This window comes from Sander lucioperca, chromosome 9 (genome assembly GCF_008315115.2).
Source record: "Sander lucioperca isolate FBNREF2018 chromosome 9, SLUC_FBN_1.2, whole genome shotgun sequence".
NCBI classification, from domain to species: Eukaryota; Metazoa; Chordata; class Actinopteri; order Perciformes; family Percidae; genus Sander; species Sander lucioperca.
This window is the reverse complement of record NC_050181.1, coordinates 32713010-32731655: the sequence shown is the minus strand read 5'-3', so window position 1 is coordinate 32731655 and position 18646 is coordinate 32713010. Positions and strand designations below refer to the sequence as shown.

The 18646-nt window shown below is 39.3% G+C and overlaps 1 protein-coding gene, 2 long non-coding RNA genes and 1 pseudogene across 3 annotated transcripts; 3 read left to right on the top strand and 1 right to left on the bottom strand.

Annotated features, from left to right (window-relative positions):
• The first annotated feature begins 1011 nt into the window (after positions 1–1011).
• On the top strand, positions 1012–2280 carry LOC116040511 (annotated as a pseudogene).
• Positions 2281–2904: 624 nt separating this feature from the next.
• On the bottom strand, positions 2905–17668 carry LOC118495820. Its single transcript, XR_004898266.1, has 3 exons — positions 17657–17668; positions 8348–8351; positions 2905–3107 (listed from the first exon to the last, which is right to left on the bottom strand). It is a non-coding gene; the product is annotated as an uncharacterized LOC118495820 (long non-coding RNA).
• On the top strand, positions 14887–16096 carry LOC116040694. The gene is made up of 4 exons (XM_031286258.2): positions 14887–15055; positions 15168–15271; positions 15355–15636; positions 15738–16096. The coding sequence occupies exons 1-4, from the start codon at positions 14932–14934 to the stop codon at positions 15837–15839; spliced, it is 612 nt and encodes a 203-aa protein (XP_031142118.1). The 5' UTR covers positions 14887–14931; the 3' UTR covers positions 15840–16096.
• On the top strand, positions 16477–17346 carry LOC116040703. Its single transcript, XR_004102740.2, has 3 exons — positions 16477–16684; positions 16820–16879; positions 17018–17346. It is a non-coding gene; the product is annotated as an uncharacterized LOC116040703 (long non-coding RNA).
• Positions 17669–18646: the final 978 nt, after the last annotated feature.

Here is an 18646-nt window from a genome sequence, read left to right as displayed (position 1 = left end):
ACACATTCCATTTGTGCTTTTGTCTTTGTGACTTGGTATCTCAAAATATTGACTTAGTATCTCAGAATAATGAATTAGTATTTCAAAATATTGAATTAGTATCTCAAAATAATAAGAAGGTATCTTAAAATAGTTACTTAGTATCTCAAAATAATGAGTTAGTATCTCAAAATATTGACTTAGTATCTCAGAATAATGAATTAGTATCTCAAAATATTGAATTAGTATCTCAAAATATTGACATAGTATCTCAAAATAATGAGTTAGTTTATGAAAATATTGACTTAGTATCTCAAAAGATTGACTTAGCATCTCAAAATATTGACTTAGTATCTCAAAATGAGTTAGTATATAAAAAAATTGAGATATATGTGAAAAGTGTCATGGTTTTGGTATTTTGTTCCGTGTTCTGTCTTATTGTGGTAGTCTTGTTTTTCTGTTTTGCTCGGTTTCCTGTTTTATTTTGATAGTCTGGTTTTCTGTCTTGTCTTGTCTGGTTTTTCTTCCTGTCTTTGTTTGTTTCCCGCCTTTTTTAATTGTTCTGCCCAGCCCTAATGTGTTTCACCTGTTTCCCAGCCCTAGTGTCACCTGTTGCTCGTTTCCTCATTTACTCTGTGTATTTAGTCTCTGTGTTTTCCTTTGTGTCTTGTGGGAGCATTACTTCTGTTCTGTGTGGTGATTCATGTCGTGTTGTCTCTGGTGGGTTTGCCTCCAGAGGCCTGTACTACGAAGTGAGATTTGGCGTTAACGAGCTAACTTCAGGTTCAACCCAGGGTTTTCTGTACTACGAAGGTGGATTAGTTGTTATCGGGTTCAATCGCCGTGGTAACTCTTGCTGAACACCTCACCAGAGGCCTGTACTACGAAGCGAGATTTGGCGTTAACGAGCTAACTTCAGGCTCAACCCAGGGTTTTCTGTACTACGAAGGTGGATCACTTGTGATCGGGTTCAATCGCCGTGGTAACTTATGCTGAACGCCTAACCTGGTCGGGAGCAGGTTAAGTTGGAGATCAGAGATCAACCGGTATAAAAGCACCGCCCACTGACTCATTCATTCTTGATCACAATGGCGTCACCATTCTTAGAAGATCCTGTGGAGCTTGGTGCGCGTATAGTGAGAGGTGCGCTCAGACGAGCCAGAACATTTAGAGATCGACAAAACCCGTTGTCATTCCCTGATGACTATCTGTATGAAAGATATAGATTCTCCGCGGAGGGGAATTACGTTCCTTTGTCGGCTTCTTGAGCCGCATGTTGCCAATGCATGTTGTGCACTCACAATCCCACAGACTGTATGCTTAGCGCTACGCTATTTTGCAACGGGTACATTCATGTACAGTGTGGGTGATGCGGAGAACCTCAGCAAGAACACCGTCTACCGCACTATCCGCAAGGTGGTGCGTGCTTTAACAGCACACTTAAATGCGTTTGTAGTGTTCCCAGGGCACTTGCCCACGCAGACAATAAAAAAGGGCTTTTACGAAATAGCAGGTAAATATTCACTTAAATGTAAACTTCATCTATAAATAATGTAGGCACCATGATGTTCGCCGTTGCATATGAAATTAATCATACTCATTAGGCTTCCCGAGGGTAATTGGTGCCATCGACTGCACCCATATCCCCATTTCTGCACCGCTTGGGGTGAATGAAGGCGATTTTGTTAATCGAAAATCATCCCACAGCATCAACGTTCAGGTAAATCATAAAGAACAGGCTACACGTTTGGTCATATGATATGACCAAATGATAATGCTAATATCACTTTTCATCTTCAGGGCTCTTCAGTGGATTGCTGGTAGGAGACCCAGGGTACGCCTGCCAGCCCTTTCTGATGACCCCCTATTCTGACCCAAACAGGGCCACAGAATGCTTTTAATGTGGCCCTTACCAGAACAAGGGTGAGGATCGAAATGACCTTTGGCATTCTGAAAGCACGCTTCAACTGCCTACGTGGCCTTTGAGTGGCCCCGGACCAGGCTTGTCAAATTGTGACAGCCTGTGTCGTGCTCCACAATGTGGCCACAATACGAAAGGAGAGAGCCCCACCTGTCAGCCAGCAACCCCCAGATGTGGTAGACCCCATCACCATTGACTACCCTACTGGCAGGGCCATGAGAGAGGCAATTACAGAGCAGTTTTTTGTTTAAGGGGAGACTACAACATTTTCTTTTTTTTACAATTCAGTTGGGCTATTTTGGTTCCATAGCATTTGAGCTATACGGATTTTCTTTAATGGCTGTTGCCACCATATTCTGATTAATGGAATGGTAAAAAGGAGATATTCAAAGTGCCCAGTGTAAAAACTTAGGATTCTAATATGTTGACAAAATGAAACAAGGATTGTCATTCAGTCTCATTCCAATGTTCTGATTTCCACCCTGGAAATGTATGCAAATGTAATCATATTTTACACCTTAATTCATAATTTACTCATTCAAACATACATTTACAGGAAACTAGTAATGAAAACAATAGTTGACCTAATATTAGTTATCAACCGGGGAGGTTTCATGTTGATATGTTATCCCTATTCACTGGGGTGTCTCCCCCTTCACCCCTTCTGTTGTTCTTGGGTCGATTTGACCCATTTTCTAAATCATTTCCATATCAGTAATTTGGGTTTCTTTCAACCACAATATTTCAAAGAAAATAACAACATGTATGGTACCGTACAATGCTGTTCACAAGTGAAATAAATGATCATTTCACTACTTTCATTGAAGTTGGATGTTTTATTCACTTTTAAACTGTTTCAAAACACAATAAATAGGACATTGAAAGAAAAAACAATGGTGAATCCCCACAAAAAACTCAAAGTCACAACAAAAACCTTTGGGAAAAGCCACAAAAAAAAATTGTTAAAAGACAAACGTGGAAAAAAAGAAAATCCATATCTCATGCGTTGTCCCTTTCCTAGGAACACAGAAAAAGAATGTCAGTGTAACTGTAAGTTCAGTCATTCATACATACAGTCATGTACTACCTTCTTCTCATATTCAAGTTTTTCGATCTCCAGCCTTGTTTTTTTAATTAAAAGCCTCTTGTACTCGATGTCGAGCTCCAGAGTTCTCTTATATAGTGCCCTCACATTGTCTGCTCCAACCTGAAACAAATAAAAGAACATTGTCCCTTTGCAAGGCACACTTGGAGGAAGTGGAAGGTGTCCATTTGACTACTGTGTTTTAAGGTCCATTGCTTACCACGTGTCTTTGTCTCGGCCTTGAAGTGGAGGCCTGAGTTTAACACCATAGCAATTTAATCAATTGAGTCATATTTGAAATGAGCACTTTAAGGACTTGTGTCTCATGTTCAGACCACCACCATTAGCAAGTCATTACAGACACTTCAATCACAGTCACACATTCACACAGTCTCACCATCTGTGTTGCAAGTGGTAAAACAACTCAAAAGTGTACCTCCAAAACGCTCTCTGAGCAGGCAGACACAGTGTCCTGATCATCTAGGACCTCCACCTGAGGAAATAAAAGGCCTATTTGATCAATATTCAGCAATCACATATGGCATACCTACTGGTGTATGACTATTAGTTTCACTGTTACCTCTGTAACAGTGGGACGACAGTGGGTGGTGGCAGCAACACCACTGTATCTCCTGTCACTGCAGAGCACAGTAATACATTTCACTCCTACAATATTCATAAAGAATTGTTGAATGAACATGGTCACGTAGATTACTTGACACATACCCTGTATCTGGGTCTGTGAGCTGATGCCACCAGGGTCAGAAGAAATGCCCCCTTCCACACCTTCCATCAGGGGCCAACCCCGATTGCTGGAGAGGGCCAGCTCCTCAGCAGGAGTGAAGTCCTGTGGAGGAGGGCCCCCTCCAGTCTTCGTTGCCTCATTTTTCTTCCTGTTGGCTGCACGCAATTTCATTGTTCTATGGCCCTTTGTATACCAATATCCTACAAAAGGGACTGATCCCACAATTCAGCCTTGTACTTGTTGGCCTTAAAATATGTGCAAGTATTGCTACTGCTACTTACTGGTTTGAATTATGTTTTTATATTTTATTTTTATTTGCTCCCACGATCGCTTGCCACTGCCAGGGTTGCAACTAAATTAATACAGCAACATCAGTTAAACGTTATGGAATGCACAAGTGTAATTATGGTCACATATTTCTCCTGTGACAGTTATATCAATAAGTCATGTAACTTACGCATTTACAGCGTCTATTTTCTGCCAGCTTTCCCTCCTTGCTTTGGCAGCAGCGACTGTGTTGCTTTTAGCCTGTATAATGTGTTTAAATTGCTGATAAGTTTGTATGATAATGGTCTGCTCCTCCTGGGTGAAATATGCAGCTCTTGTTTTGTCCATGTTTGCGATTGGACACACGGCGTGATCACTGCCCCCTTTTATGACCACTGCTCTGAATTGAAACCGTCATAATCATTCCATTCAAGGATTAGGCTACTAATCATTTGCACAAATTAACAGTTGTACTCTTTGCCTTAAAAGTAAGCAGAAGATAATGTTACTCAGGAAATTTACCATGAAGATCAATTTTCTACAACGCTAGAGTATGATGCGTAAATATCTCTTTCACTCTGTTCCTCCCTCTCTCTCATGGGCTAAAATATAAATGTCCTAAGTCATATTAACTTCCACTGCTTGGTTTTAATGCAAAGTGTACAACTGTTCGTTTTTGCAAAATGACAGTGACTCATTGAATGGTTTCAGTTAAGAGCAGTAGTTCATAAATGTATATTTTTAGACTATCATTCAGTCTGTCCGCTATTATCTGCCATGCTTTTTCTCACGTTTTTTTATTTTTTATTTTTTATAGAGGACGAGTTTCCTTCTCTACATATTATATGCCTTGCTCCCTTGTGGACATAGAAAATAAAGACACTGAAAAAATTGGACTCTAAAATCTAGAAACTATAAAGATAATGAAGTGATAAATTCCATGCACACTGTAAACATGAATGGAACAGAGTATATTCATCAGTTATTTCCCCCCCAGCAAAATATAAGGTAAAAAACCATTGGGGTGTCCTCTCCCTGTTGTTACATGAATAGCCTACATCACTAGATAGTTACTGGTCCAGTGAACTAAGACTATAATTTGGGAGGATTGTACAATTAGGATATGTTCTTTAAATTGTACAATCCTCCCAAATTATAGTCCCAGTTTACTGGACAACACAATTTGTGTGCTAAGAATGCCAAATACAATGCACATGGAAGCGGAACAAACATGATCCTTATTGTTAAAGAATAAAAAATAAAAAAAATCAACTAAAATAATTCAAGGTGCATTGGTCAACTATAGAAATGTACAGCATTGTATGTATTGCACTTAGTAATAGACTTCATTTAAAACACATTTGACATTTTATCAGCCTTTTCTAATTATCTCAACAACTGCCATAATATATTCATCAAACTTCTAAAAACAATATGAACATCAGTCTTCATACAGCAATATAACAGTAACAATGACTGTCACATGAATAACTATTAAAAAGAATTATGGTCCCAACTTTAAATAATAACAGTACTTAAATGAACAGCAATATGCACCTGTTGTATTTTAATCCAGGCTGATAACAATAGGGTAAAACCACTGCTGGGTGATAGAAAAGGCTCCAGGATTAAATAAATCCTGGCTGTTTGCCTGGTCGGGAGCAGGCTAGCTGCACAGAATAAATCTCCATGGTGATTTATGTGCCTCCGCTTTCGTGAAACCGAGTCAAGGCTAAATTCATCCAGGATAACGGGGAAATCCCCGGCTTAATCCCTTATCTTGGTTTTGTGAAACAGGCCCCAGGCCTCTGGTCTTCCTGTCTTTTGGATTATTTTGTGTTGCCCTGCCTGCCAACCTCTGGACACTCTCAGTTGTAAGTTTTTGTTTAATAAACTCCTTTTTACCTGCATTTGGGTCCAAGCTCAGTCAATCCCTCAGCAAACCCTGACAGAAAAGATTGATTTAGCATCTCAAAATATTGACTTTGTATCTCAAAATATTGACTTAGTATCTCAAAATAATGAGTTAGTATATGAAAATATTGACATATGTGAAAAGATTGACTTAGCATCTCAAAATATTGACTTAGTATCCCAAAATAATAACAATATCTCACAATAATAACTTACTATCTCAAAAAACTGACTTAGTATCTCAAAATATTGACTTACTATCCCAAAATAATAATGTATCTCATAATAATAACTTACTATCTCAAAATATTTACTCAGTACCTCAAAATAATGAGTTAGTATCTCAAAATATTAGATTAGTATCTCAAAAAATGTACTTAGTATCTCAAAATATTAGATTAGTATCTCAAAATACTGACTTATTATCCCAAAATGATAACAATGTATCTCACAATAATAACTTACTATCTCAAAAAATTGATTTAGTATGTCAAAATATCTACTTAGGGACTGTTCGTTATTTAATTAAGGGGTCACCGGAGGAGTTTTGTGGCCTCTAACCTAAAAAGACGTGAACCTCCCCTCGTCAGTAATAATTTTCCTATGACCCTCCAAAATGATTTGAAAAAAAGACATGACCCTCCCCTCACGTGCAAGTTTGCACTTAGCAAAGAAGTACAGATACCATTTGATTTTTACAGCCATGATGTACAGGAGTTAACCTCTGCATTCTCATCTTACACATCCCACTCCTCTGTTATGGTGTGGTGGCCATTTCAATAGATTTACTTACTAACATTGTTGTGGAAACACAATAAGCATGGAAACTAAATGCACACTTCCTGCATTACTGCATTACTTCAGATACTAAGTTACTCCTCTAGTAAACTAGTATTCATATGAAATAAAACGATAAAACATTGAGACCATTTAGCAAAGGACGCTGGGATATAACTAATTCAACACTGGTTGCTATGGACTTGTCACTATTGTCATTGTATTCACCTTATTTTTAACGGAAATACGGACGCAGCCAGTTGACGGATTTTTGTGCGAGACTTCCGGTCAAGCACTTCAGCTCACTGGCTAGCTAAACTCACTTTTCACCGTAGCGGTTAATCCTTCGTAACAACTAAGTTAACAAATCGTTATGGCTTCGAGGAAGACCGGGATTGTTTGTGCAGTTAGAGGGTGTCGTAATAACTGGTACAAAAGAAAAATTTACTTGGAGCAGGAGTGTTTTAATCACCGAACGCGTACGAGAGCTGAATGTGGATGCGATGCGCCCTTCGACCTTTACCCGCCGCCGAAGAATGAGGAATCCCTTCGCCTGTGGTTAAAAGCTTTAAATTTGAAGAAACCACCGAAGCGACCGTATGTTTGTTCTTTTCATTTCGTGAACACAAGACCTACAGAAGACCACCCGATACCAGAAAAGTGGCTGGGCTACGAAGTCCCAATAAAAACTCCAAGGAGACGTGTCAGGAGGTTAGCAGACACAGGTAAGTTAACGGATGTTTAATTATTGACTATGGTGCAAACGTTCATTTATTTCAGTAATTAAACTTAAAAGGTGAAACTAATATATTATATAGACTCATTACATGCATTATATAATATATTAGTTTCACCTAAAATAAAATGAACTTTTGCACCATATTCTTATATTTCGAGTTTCACCTGTATGCTCTCACATAAAGCCAACTATCTTTTAAGTTTGTTCTCTCTGTATATTTATTGATATATCTGTATTTTTTTCATCCCTGCTAGTCCGGGGCATTTGTAAAAATTGGAAGCAATGTAATGCAATATGATTATTTTAATGAGCCTAATACAGGTGTTGCTCTATTAGCTTGGTGTTAACATAGTTGTAAGTAGTCTAGGTATGCTTTATGTTGTTTGCTAAACTGGTTGTGGGCTTATGTGGTCTTGTGTTTGGCAGATGACAGCCACTGTGTTGAGGAAGCTGACCAGGCCGTTCCACAGTCAGAGTCACCTACGCATAACGATGCTGACACTCAGTGGGAGGTTCAGGCACTGATGGATCACACCTACATATTAGGACAAAAGAAGAATCATGTATGGCGACAGAGAAACACAATGTGGTGGAGAAGAACCCCTTGCCCATGCCATCCTGAAGAATGACACTTTCTCTCAGTGCCTTTTTTGATCATGTTAAATATCTGAAACAGTTCTATAAAGCAAATTTTAAGATGCACGTAATGGATCAAATATTGATGACCATGATGAAACTTAAGTTGAATCTACTCCAGGGTGATCTTGCAGAACGCTTTGCTGTGTCCCAGGGGTTGGTGAGCAGGATCCTCTCCTACTGGATAGACACAATGGAGGAGCACATGAGAATCTACATTTCTTGGCTGCCACGGGAAACAATCCGGAGCACAATGCCTCAGTGCATCATTGACTGCACTGAGACCACCCTGCAGAAACCACACAACCTTGACTCCAGAGGCGAGTCATACAGCCATTATTATTCCAGCAATACTATAAAGTATTTAGTTGCTATTGCCCCGTGTGGGCTTATTATGTTCATTTCTCCTGCTTATGGAGGCAGGTGTAGTGTCAAGTTCATCACTCAGGAGTCTGGCTTCCTGGAGTATCTTCGTCCCGGCGATGAAGTGATGGCAGACAGAGGCTTTACCATCAGAGATCTGCTGTTTGAGAGAAAGGTTAACCTTGTTCTACCAGCGTTCACTCATAAAGGAGGGCAGTTGTCTGATGAGGATGTAACTGCCACAAGGAGGATTTCAAATGTGCGCATACATGTGGAAAGAGTTATCAGGAGGCTCAAAGTGTTCAAAATAATCTCCCAGACTGTACCCATCAACTTGGAACACAAAATGGACAAAATCCTCAGAATCTGTGCAGCCCTTGTAAACATGCAGGGGGAAATCATCCACGAGGATGCTGATTGAACATAGAAGTTTACATGTCAAAAAGATCCTGATTTCCACTGTAGCTTAATATTTGTAAATAATTATTTGACAGCCTGCAGTGCCTTGATTGTACTATCATTTGCACATATCATTTGTCTTTAACATTTTATTTTTCAGGTATCTCTATTCTGCACTGCTGATTAGTTATTTTACAGTAAACTGTAAACCAATGAAATTATACTGCACAAGAATGTGTTTTGGATCTCAGGTTTTAAAAAAATAGTTATTGTGTTTGGCACTTTTTCAAGTATTGTATAATTAGGGCCCGAGCACGAAAGTGCAAGGCCCAACGGTGCCTTGCACTGAAAGTGCGAAGGAACCTATTGTTTTTCATAAGATTATTATTATTATTTTTACCAATTCCTCGTTGCATTTTTGCATGCACGAAAACTCACAAAAATTTGCACACATGTCACAACTGGTGAAAATTGCAAAGTTCTGTAGTGATTGGGCTCGGGCGTTGCCAGGGGGCTCCATAGCGCCCCCTAACGTGCGCCTTAAATTGGACAAAAGTAATAAGTTAATATACCAACTTTTGAGGGAACATAGGTCTCATCTTCAATTCCATGGTGCTATTTTTAGAAAAAATTTCAAAATTCTAAAATGTCCGAAATATTGGTTTTCGTGTAAAAATCTTCATTTTACGAACATTTGTTTGAGGACTTTAGGATGCACGAAAACTCTCAAGATTTTGCAGCCATGTGCACAATAGTAAACTCTTTCATCTGAATTCATATTTAGGCTTGGGAGTGGTATGGTTGCTCTATAGCGCCCCCTAATTGGTTTTAGCACTTGGGCACATTTTTGACGGCCTCAATATATACGAAAACTCACGAAAATTGGCTCCCACATAAACACCTGGGATCTTTGCGAGACTGTACAGCGATTTGGCCCTTACCTGTAAGTGGGCTGCATAGCGCCCCCTAATGCATGAAAGGCCTTAACTTGGACATAGTTGCTCCGATCTTCACCAGATTTAATACCCATATTGCTCTAATCATTGCGAACATATTTCCCATTTACCTTCATTAGCTCCGCCCAACCGGAAGGCGGCCATTTTTAATTATGCATTTTTCAGGTGTTTTACATTCTTTCGAACTCGTCCTAGGCCGTGATTTCAATCTTCTTGAATCTTTGCAGGTAGTATCTGTTGACCCTCATGACGAAAAGTTATCCAGAGAATTTTGATAGTTGAAAAAATGTGCAAGTTACAGCAACTTTCTGTCTAAACAGGAAGTTGCATTATCTTGGCAACAATTATTCCGATTGCCCCGAAAACTGACAAGGTTGTTCATCATGGCCGGTTTAGCATCTGTGCCAAACTCGGCATCAATTGGCCATTAGATGACGCTGTTTTAATTTTTTTTAATTAATCAGCAAAATATTGATATATGGGAAGCCTACTCTGTCTAACTACTCCTGGGGCGTGAGTCTGATCGGCACGAAAACTTGCATATAGACTCGGATGACCCTCGTGACAAACATTTATCAAAAGAATATTGATAGCTAACACAATGCGCAAGTTACAGAGGACCAACTTCCTGTAGGTGGGTGTGGAAACAGGAACGGATGTCTCTTGCCAACGGCTATTCCAATGGACACAAAACTTAGAACAGTTGTTCCTGATGTGCCAATGAGGCTGTGTGCCAAATATAGCGTCAATCGGCCTTTAGATGGCGCTGTTTTCATTTTTTTAATTAATTAGCAAATTAAATTAATTATTATTAGCAAAGCTATGCCGTTCATACAGCAGGGCTGTAGAACCCTATTGTTTTTCTAAAGATTTTTATTATTAGGGGTCCAAGCCCGAGTCTGTAAGAACGGGCAATAGCAAAGCTATGCCGTTCATACAGCAGGGCTGTAGAACCCTATTGTTTTTCTACTGATTTTTCCTCCTCTTCATCATTGTTAGGGGTCCAAGCCCGAGTCTGTAAGAAAGGGCAATAGCAAAGCTATGCCGTTCATACAGCAGGGCTGTAGAACCCTATTGTTTTTCTACTGATTTTTATTATTCTTCTCCGCCTAAAACTCAGACTACAGCCTAAACCGTACATGGTGGGGGGTTGCCATTTTCAGGACTGGTCCAAAACTCTGCAAGGACCTCAGACAAAAAAACTTCCACCACTAGGTGGTGCTATAGCAGAGATACACGTTTGGCCCTATAACTCCCAAACCGTACATCACACATTAAAAATACACATATCCACACGTTCCCTGGATCCAACTGAATCACGTGATATAGGCCACGCCCATTTCCGCCTAGACTTTTATGCGTGAAAAATCGCGATTTATCAAAAACCTACTTTTTCGAACTCCTCCTAGACCGTGCGACCGATCTGCACGAAACTTGGACCGTAGCATCTCCAGATGGACTTGACAAAAAGTCAATAAAAAGAATTTTTATAGCATAAAAATTGCACATATTACGCACGAACAAATTTGTGTAGCTAACTATGAAAACACCGACTTTGCCATATCTCAGCCAAATTAAAAGTTATCAGCAAGGAACTTGGGATCCTTGTTCAACATGCCACTATGATGCTCTGTACCAAATTTGGCGAAGATCGGCCTTTAGGGGGCGCTATAAGCAACGTTTATTTGTGTTGGCCAATGACTCAATGCATTTAAATGGGAAATTTGCATATGCAATATCTCTGCCACGGTAAAAGCAATCACCACGAAACTTATGGTGCTCGTTCGGCATGAGGCTCTGAGGCGCTGTACCAAATTTGGCGAAGATCAGCCATTAGGGGGCGCTATAAGCAACGTTTATTTGTTTTGGCCAATAACTCATTGCATTTAAATGGGAAAATTGCATATGCAATATCTCTGCCACAGTAAAAGCAATCACCACGAAACTTATGGTGCTCGTTCGGCATGAGGCTCTGAGGCGCTGTACCAAATTTGGCGAAGATCGGCCATTAGGGGGGCGAAGTATGCGCCAGACTGGTCAGTTCTTTCATTTGTTGTTGCCATTCTGTAACTGTCCTGCTGGCTCCCATTTGTGTGGGAGAAAATTGCTGCTAGAGTAAATATTCCAATATGGTGTATCATATTTAATCATAAGTATAGCCTAATATTACTGGTGAAATGGTATTGAACCTTTAATCCTTTTCATTTAGGTGCAACACTGCGGGCGAAAAAGTACTACGCCTACTAATCCCACTGAGGCTTTGCACCATCATTAACTGAATTATAATTCATAATCTTTTATTTCAAAGGGTTTACATCATTCACCAACAATCCTGTGGAACTCCTTTTTAAAAATATATGAATTTTTTTCTACATATACGTTTTTCTGATTTCCATTTGAAAAGTGCAAAGAAAAAAGCCAATAAAGTACAAAATAAAACACTTCTCAAATACATAAACACACCCACATCAATCATACACATACTTGAAATAACTATATACATAAATATATAGAAATAAGTAATTATACATTGCACAGGGTGTGAAATGATTATATGAGGCCCTGTTTTTGCTTTGACACAGCTCCAGCCATTACAGGGTTAAAATTTCACTGGCAAATGTGGTCTCTATCGACTTGTCTGCTCATTGGCTAAAAATGTAGACGGGTCTTAGAGCATTTAAATCTAACTGGTCCTAGCAAATGTCACTCGAGTACACGTGGTGCTCACATCCCGTCAGAGGAGTCTTCAGCTTTCTTATTGGTGTATCACAGGCAAACCTGCACCGATTGGCTTATACCAGGTCTCTATGGAAACCTTAGAAGTCAGAGAATAGAGTGACGCCCACATCAAGTTGCTAGGAGCCTCAGGAGAGACGCGAGGAAGCAATACAAATACGGAAATGAAAACAGTTTAGCGATTTTCCGTTGTGATTCGGCCAGAAACGTCAAGATTGTGAGGCGAACAGCTCGTTTTGGATATAATGGCTTGGATATTCCATTTCCTTGGACTCTTGGGGATTTAAGAAAAAAAAGTTTTGGGCAAAAAATCCCTGCAGTGGCTAAAGGGACAAGGAAACAGGTAAGGTGGCACTACACACGGGCTGCGCTGTTTACGCTGTATTATTTAATTTTCTATAACTTTGTAGCAGTTGTGTAACTGCTATAAATCATCTTATGCTTTGTGTATAACTGCTATAAATCATCTTATGCTTTCTGTGTGGGCTTAATGGAATCATGAGCCACTAAGCTTTCAATTTATGTGTGGCATGGCTGTATATTTTGAAGATTTAATGCTTTAAAGTTATAAAAACGTTTATGAATGAAGGTTACAGTAACGCCACAGCCACAAGCTGTACCGTAGACGGCACAGTGAACGTTAAGAGGTTTAAAATCGTTACTACAAAAACAAGTCGTGTTTTCTGTCCCGGAAATGGAATTACGTCACGACCGTGATGTTGTTATAACGTGACTTCGCCTTTCAGCGATACTCACTGTTGAAACACGGTAGTGTCCAGACGTGGGTTTTGAGATCTACAGTATTTGTCGGTTACAGTGGATTTTTTTCACAGAACTACAGAGCTTTTCTATAAGTTTAACTACTTGTCTTACTAAGGTAAGTTTACTTTTAATTGTAAATGCGTTGGTTGTGTTACCGGACTTGAAAGTTACCTAGTTAACATGAGGTCCATTGTTACCTCTTATCACGCTAACGTTAGCTAGCTAGCTATAGCATGTTTTAATTTGGTTCCTTTTGTATATGTTAAAGCGTAACTCTCGCCAAAATGCAACCTAGGGTCTTTATTTGAATGTACAGGAGTCAAACTTTCGTTTAAAAGCATATTTAGGACGGAATCGCCACTTTTAAGATTTACCGTATCTTCGTTTTTGGGTCAAATGGCCTTTTGAATGGGAGAGCTAGGGGCACTTTGATGCTAGCCTCAAAATATCTATTTTTAAAACCCTAAGAAGGCTCGACACAACATGAGACTTTCACCAGGGGCTCTACACCTTAACCAAAGCATTGACAACATTGGTTGTGTACCCAGAGTTTAGCTACTAAAAAAGGTTTTCAGCAACTCTCGTTAGCAGTTGTTTACACTATCCGCCATTTTCCCAGTCAAAAATCTCCGATCTGCGAATGAACGGACTTTTCTTTGTGTGTGGTTATGTTTGTCAATGTCTCTTTTTGTGTGTTTGGTCATGTGTAGCTGTTTGTGCGTGTTATGTGTGTCTCTGTGTGTCTCTGTGTGTGGCAGTGTTGCTATATGTACAGTATCTCATAAAAGTGAGTACACCCCTCACATTTTAGTAAATATTTCATTATATCTTTTAATGGGACAACACTGAAGAAATTACACTTTGCTACAGTGTAAATTATTAAGTGTCCAGCTTGTATAACAGTAAATGTGCTGTCCCCTCAAAATAACTCAACACACAGCCATTAATGTCTAAACCGCTGGCAAAACCTAGAGATTGGCATGGTTTTATTTCAGTTAGCCTAATAACTGGTTTGATTCGCATTAAGAGATGATTTTATGGAAAATACCCCATGCCAATCTCTAGGTATGGTGAAGGGTATGTGATGATGTGGGGTATGGTGAAGGGTATGTGATGATGTGGGGGTATGGTGAAGGGTATGTGATGATGTGGGGGTATGGTGAAGGTTATGTGATGATGTGGGGGTATGGTGAAGGGTATGTGATGATGTGGGGGTATTTTAATTCCAAAGGCCAAGGGAACTTTATCAGGATGCATAGTATTCTGGATCCATGAAATAACTGGCCTTTAAAAATAAAAGTCTGCCTGTCTCTATGGGAATTTAACATAGGGGTGTACTGACTTCAGTTGCCAGCGGTTTAGACATTAATGGCTGTGTTGAGTTATTTTGAGTGGACAGCACATTTACACTGTTAAACAAGCTGTACAGTTAATACTTTCCATTTACACTTTTGTGAGATACTGTAGCCAGGATGCTGCAAATGTTGGTATAATATAGAAATGGCTGGTGGATTTAAGACAAAATAATAATAATTTGTGTGTGTGTGTGTGGCTTTGTTTCTGTGTCTCTTTGCATGTTTGCTTGGTCTCTCTTGTTTGAATTCGGTTATTGTGATATAGATCTAATCTTTTGATGTATTTGCATTTCTGTAGATGCCTAGAGGAAAAGGTTATCGTCGGTCTTTGGCTGGCAAGTTGAAGTACGCAAAGCGGAACACTCCTCAGCTTCCCACTCCTGAAGTGATTCTGGTGCCACGTGGTGGCGCATGTGAACCATGTAAGTATACATGTGTGTTGCCAGGGTATAAAATGTTTTATTTAATTTTTTTCAATCGCTGCTTTATAAAGGTAAATTAAATGTTAATTTTCTTATTGTTTTTCGTTACTAGGTTGTGGTACGGGGGTTCGTCACCGAGTCAACGAATGGACACGGTCAAAGGTTACAGGAAAACAACACAAGTTCATCATTCCTCCAGAGGTCCCAGACAAGAAGGTATTTTTAAGTTCATTAAAACGTTCTATATGTGTTGAGAAATGTAGTTGTGTGTGTTTGACCAAATCTTTCTCTTGTTACAGTTCATTCTGATTGTTGGCGATTCTCATCTGCGGGCTATAGTCGACGGGGTTGTTCCCATGCCAAAGTCACAGGACATTCCGCTGTCGTTTGGCTTCATGTCTACGCCTGGGGGCACTGCTGCAGACCTGAGGGCCGAGTTGGACAACGCTTTTATCACCCGGATCCCAGATGCTATCTGTCTCTTGGCACCTAGCAACAACCTCACTGCTAACCAAACCATCAGTGAAGCGGCGGTGGATTTCCGGAAACTACTGGACAGCACCATCAACATTTGTACTAAGGTAAGCTCTTTTTGTTGTATGATTTTTTTTTTTTTATATAATTTCTGTAATACCATTCTTGTATGTGTTGTACAAGTCTTAACTCTATTGTTTATGTTAAGGTCTTTGTTGTCGACTTCCCGCCGCGTTTGAACATTGACCTGGACGTACAACGGCATTATCGGGAGGAGTACCATCGTGTTGCAGCTCTGTTGGGTATGTGAAGTCAAATAGTGTATTTGTGTGCAGGTTTACAGGATGATATGCATTTTAAGCAGACATTTTAAATAAATGCCTAATTATTGTTCTATTCTTCATTTCTAAGGTATTCACTGCTACCCTGTTGATGAGAGGTTCCCGTTAAACAACCTCAAGCTGTGGAGCAAAGATGGGGTTAGTTTGATCAGCTAATTTATGGTATATGTATAAGTGTGATGTTCAGTTTCCTGTAGTGGGTTTAACAAGTTAAATTAGACCGATGCAAGTTTATTGTAGAAACTGTTGTCTAAAGTGATTCTTCATGTATTTAGATTCATCTCAGCGACAACCATGGAATGCCAATCCTGGTGAATGCTCTCTACATGGCCTGCTATGTCCAGTTTTTGGAGCCAAGGCAAGATCCAGCACCAGTTGGCTGGAGAGTTGTTGGACCAGGCAGGAAGGTAATACAGTGCTAATGTTTTTTTGTAGTATTTTCATAAATTTCCCGGTGTTTGTTGTTACTAAATATATTTATATTTGCAGAAGTCTCGGCCAGCTGTCAAGTCTGGTGTTCCTGCCAAGAAGAGGCACGTTCAGCAGGAGGAGGTTGGTTGATTTTTGTTATATAGTGAATATATTTTTGTAATATACTGTAAATTATTAGATTTGACTTAAATGTGATCTTGGGAAATTTAATAACCCAATCTTGGTGCATTCTCTGTTTATGGCGTCCTATCTCCAGGTTTTTGTGTTGAAGCCAAATCAAGTGCCAATGGTCCGTCGAAGGGTCCCTCAAAGGTCGTCCCCCAGGGTTGCTGCATCACAACCCTCAGAAGATGGCTGGACAGTTGTTGGACTAGGCAGAAAGGTAATAAAATGTTTGCTAATATATTTTATTTTCTTCTGATTTTCATACTTTTCTCAGTGTTTATGTTGTTAAACATATTTTTCAGTATTTATTATAAATTTACCACAAGTTTTTAAATTATTTTTGTATTTGTAGAGGTTCCAGCCAGCTGACAAGTCTTGTGTTTCACCCACAAAGAAACTGGTTCAAACTGAGGTTAGTCATTTTTTGTTATATATTGTATATATTTTTGTAATGTGTGTTTGTTTTTTTTGTTTTTTTTTCTTCTCAAATTTGATCTTAGGTAACAAAATGTGTAACCCAAACTTTGACTGTTTTTTTTGTCCTTGTCAGGAGGACATGGTGGAATGTTCCATTGTGCTAAATCCTGTGTGGTTTAGTAAGGAGCTTCTTCAAACTTTGGGCGATTGCACCATTCACATCCCAGCCCCTGTGTCTCCACCTGGTCCAAAGGGCCCAAAGGTTAGTTCAATACTGTATTTGTTTTTCCTTTTGGTTAAGGTTGACGTTACATTGTCAAACACATTGTGTATTACTAAAAAGCAACATTGTTTATATTGTTTTTCTATCTGTTAGAAGGCAGTGAAAGAACATCGCCACCATCAGTTTGCTACCAAGAGGACAGCGCTTTTGCAGCAGGTGGGCTTTTACTCCTTTTGAAATGTTTTTGTACAGTTACTCTAGTCAGAGACATGCAGCCTTTTCTGATTGTATATAGTTATGTGTTAAGTGGTTAATGATCTTAAATTGTTTATAGGACAAGGCTACTACACCAATGGAACTTCCTGGTCCATCGTCTGCCAGTCTTACAACAGTGGCTCTGAAGGAGGTCAGGATACCTTCATCGGATCAGCCACTGGAGCACCCTGGGAAGGTAACGCATTGTAACATGGTTGTAACAGATTTTGATACATAAAACAGTTAGTAGCTTTAATTGTATTAAGTGAATAAATGTGTTTATGGTTGTGTAACAGTCTTTGTTTTTGTTTTGAGGAGGAGGCATCAGTGACATCGCCCAGCCCTTCCCATCCTGATGGTAATGAATGGCCTACACTACTGGACACCATGAAGGTTTGTAATATTATTGCCAGTAATGGTGTGTGAAAATGTTTGAATCCATAAGACAGTTGGTATCTAAATGTACTTAACCAACTGATTTATTGTTTTAGGATCAAGTTGCAAAGCTGCAGTGGACGCACTTCATGTCCAAGAAGGAAGACGATGTACAACAGGTTAGTTTTTTGAGTTACTAGTGCAGTGCCCGTTGAAAATGTGCAGAGAGAGATAATCATTTGTATGTCATGGAGTTGCTAATTATTTGATTTGTATTAAGTTTATAAGTGTTTTTGTCTTATTTGAGGAGGAGGAGGCATCTGTATCTCCCAGGCCATGTTATGCAAATGTTGCCGCGAAGCATCCACTTGACCTCAAGAAGGTGGGTAACACATACTATTTGGCCAGTAATGTTGTTGGTCCATGAAACAGTTAGTAGCTGTAATTGTATTAGATGAATACATGTGTTTATGGTGGTGTTAACACTGTTTGTTTTTATTTTGAGGAGATTGCAACAGTGACATCGTCCAGCACTTTGGTTGCTGGTGTTAACGACTGCCTTGCACCACAGGCCACTGCAAAGGTTTGTATTAATTTTAACAGTACTGTGTGGAAATATTTTGATAACATTTTATAAATATTAATTACTATATATGTACTTAACCAACTTGTTTTCATTGTTTTAGGCTCATACTGTAAAACTGCAGAAAAGGCATCTGAAGTCCCAGAAGGGAAACGGAATGCAGCAGGTTTGTTTATTTTTGTATTTAAAAAAAAAATTATTAGTCTATAAAATAATTTTTTGTTTGTATTACAGGGAAAATATACACATTTGCATATGTATTGTAAAGATTACTTGCACGTTATGGAGTTGCTAATTTTCATTTAATTCATTGTCTGTTTGACAGT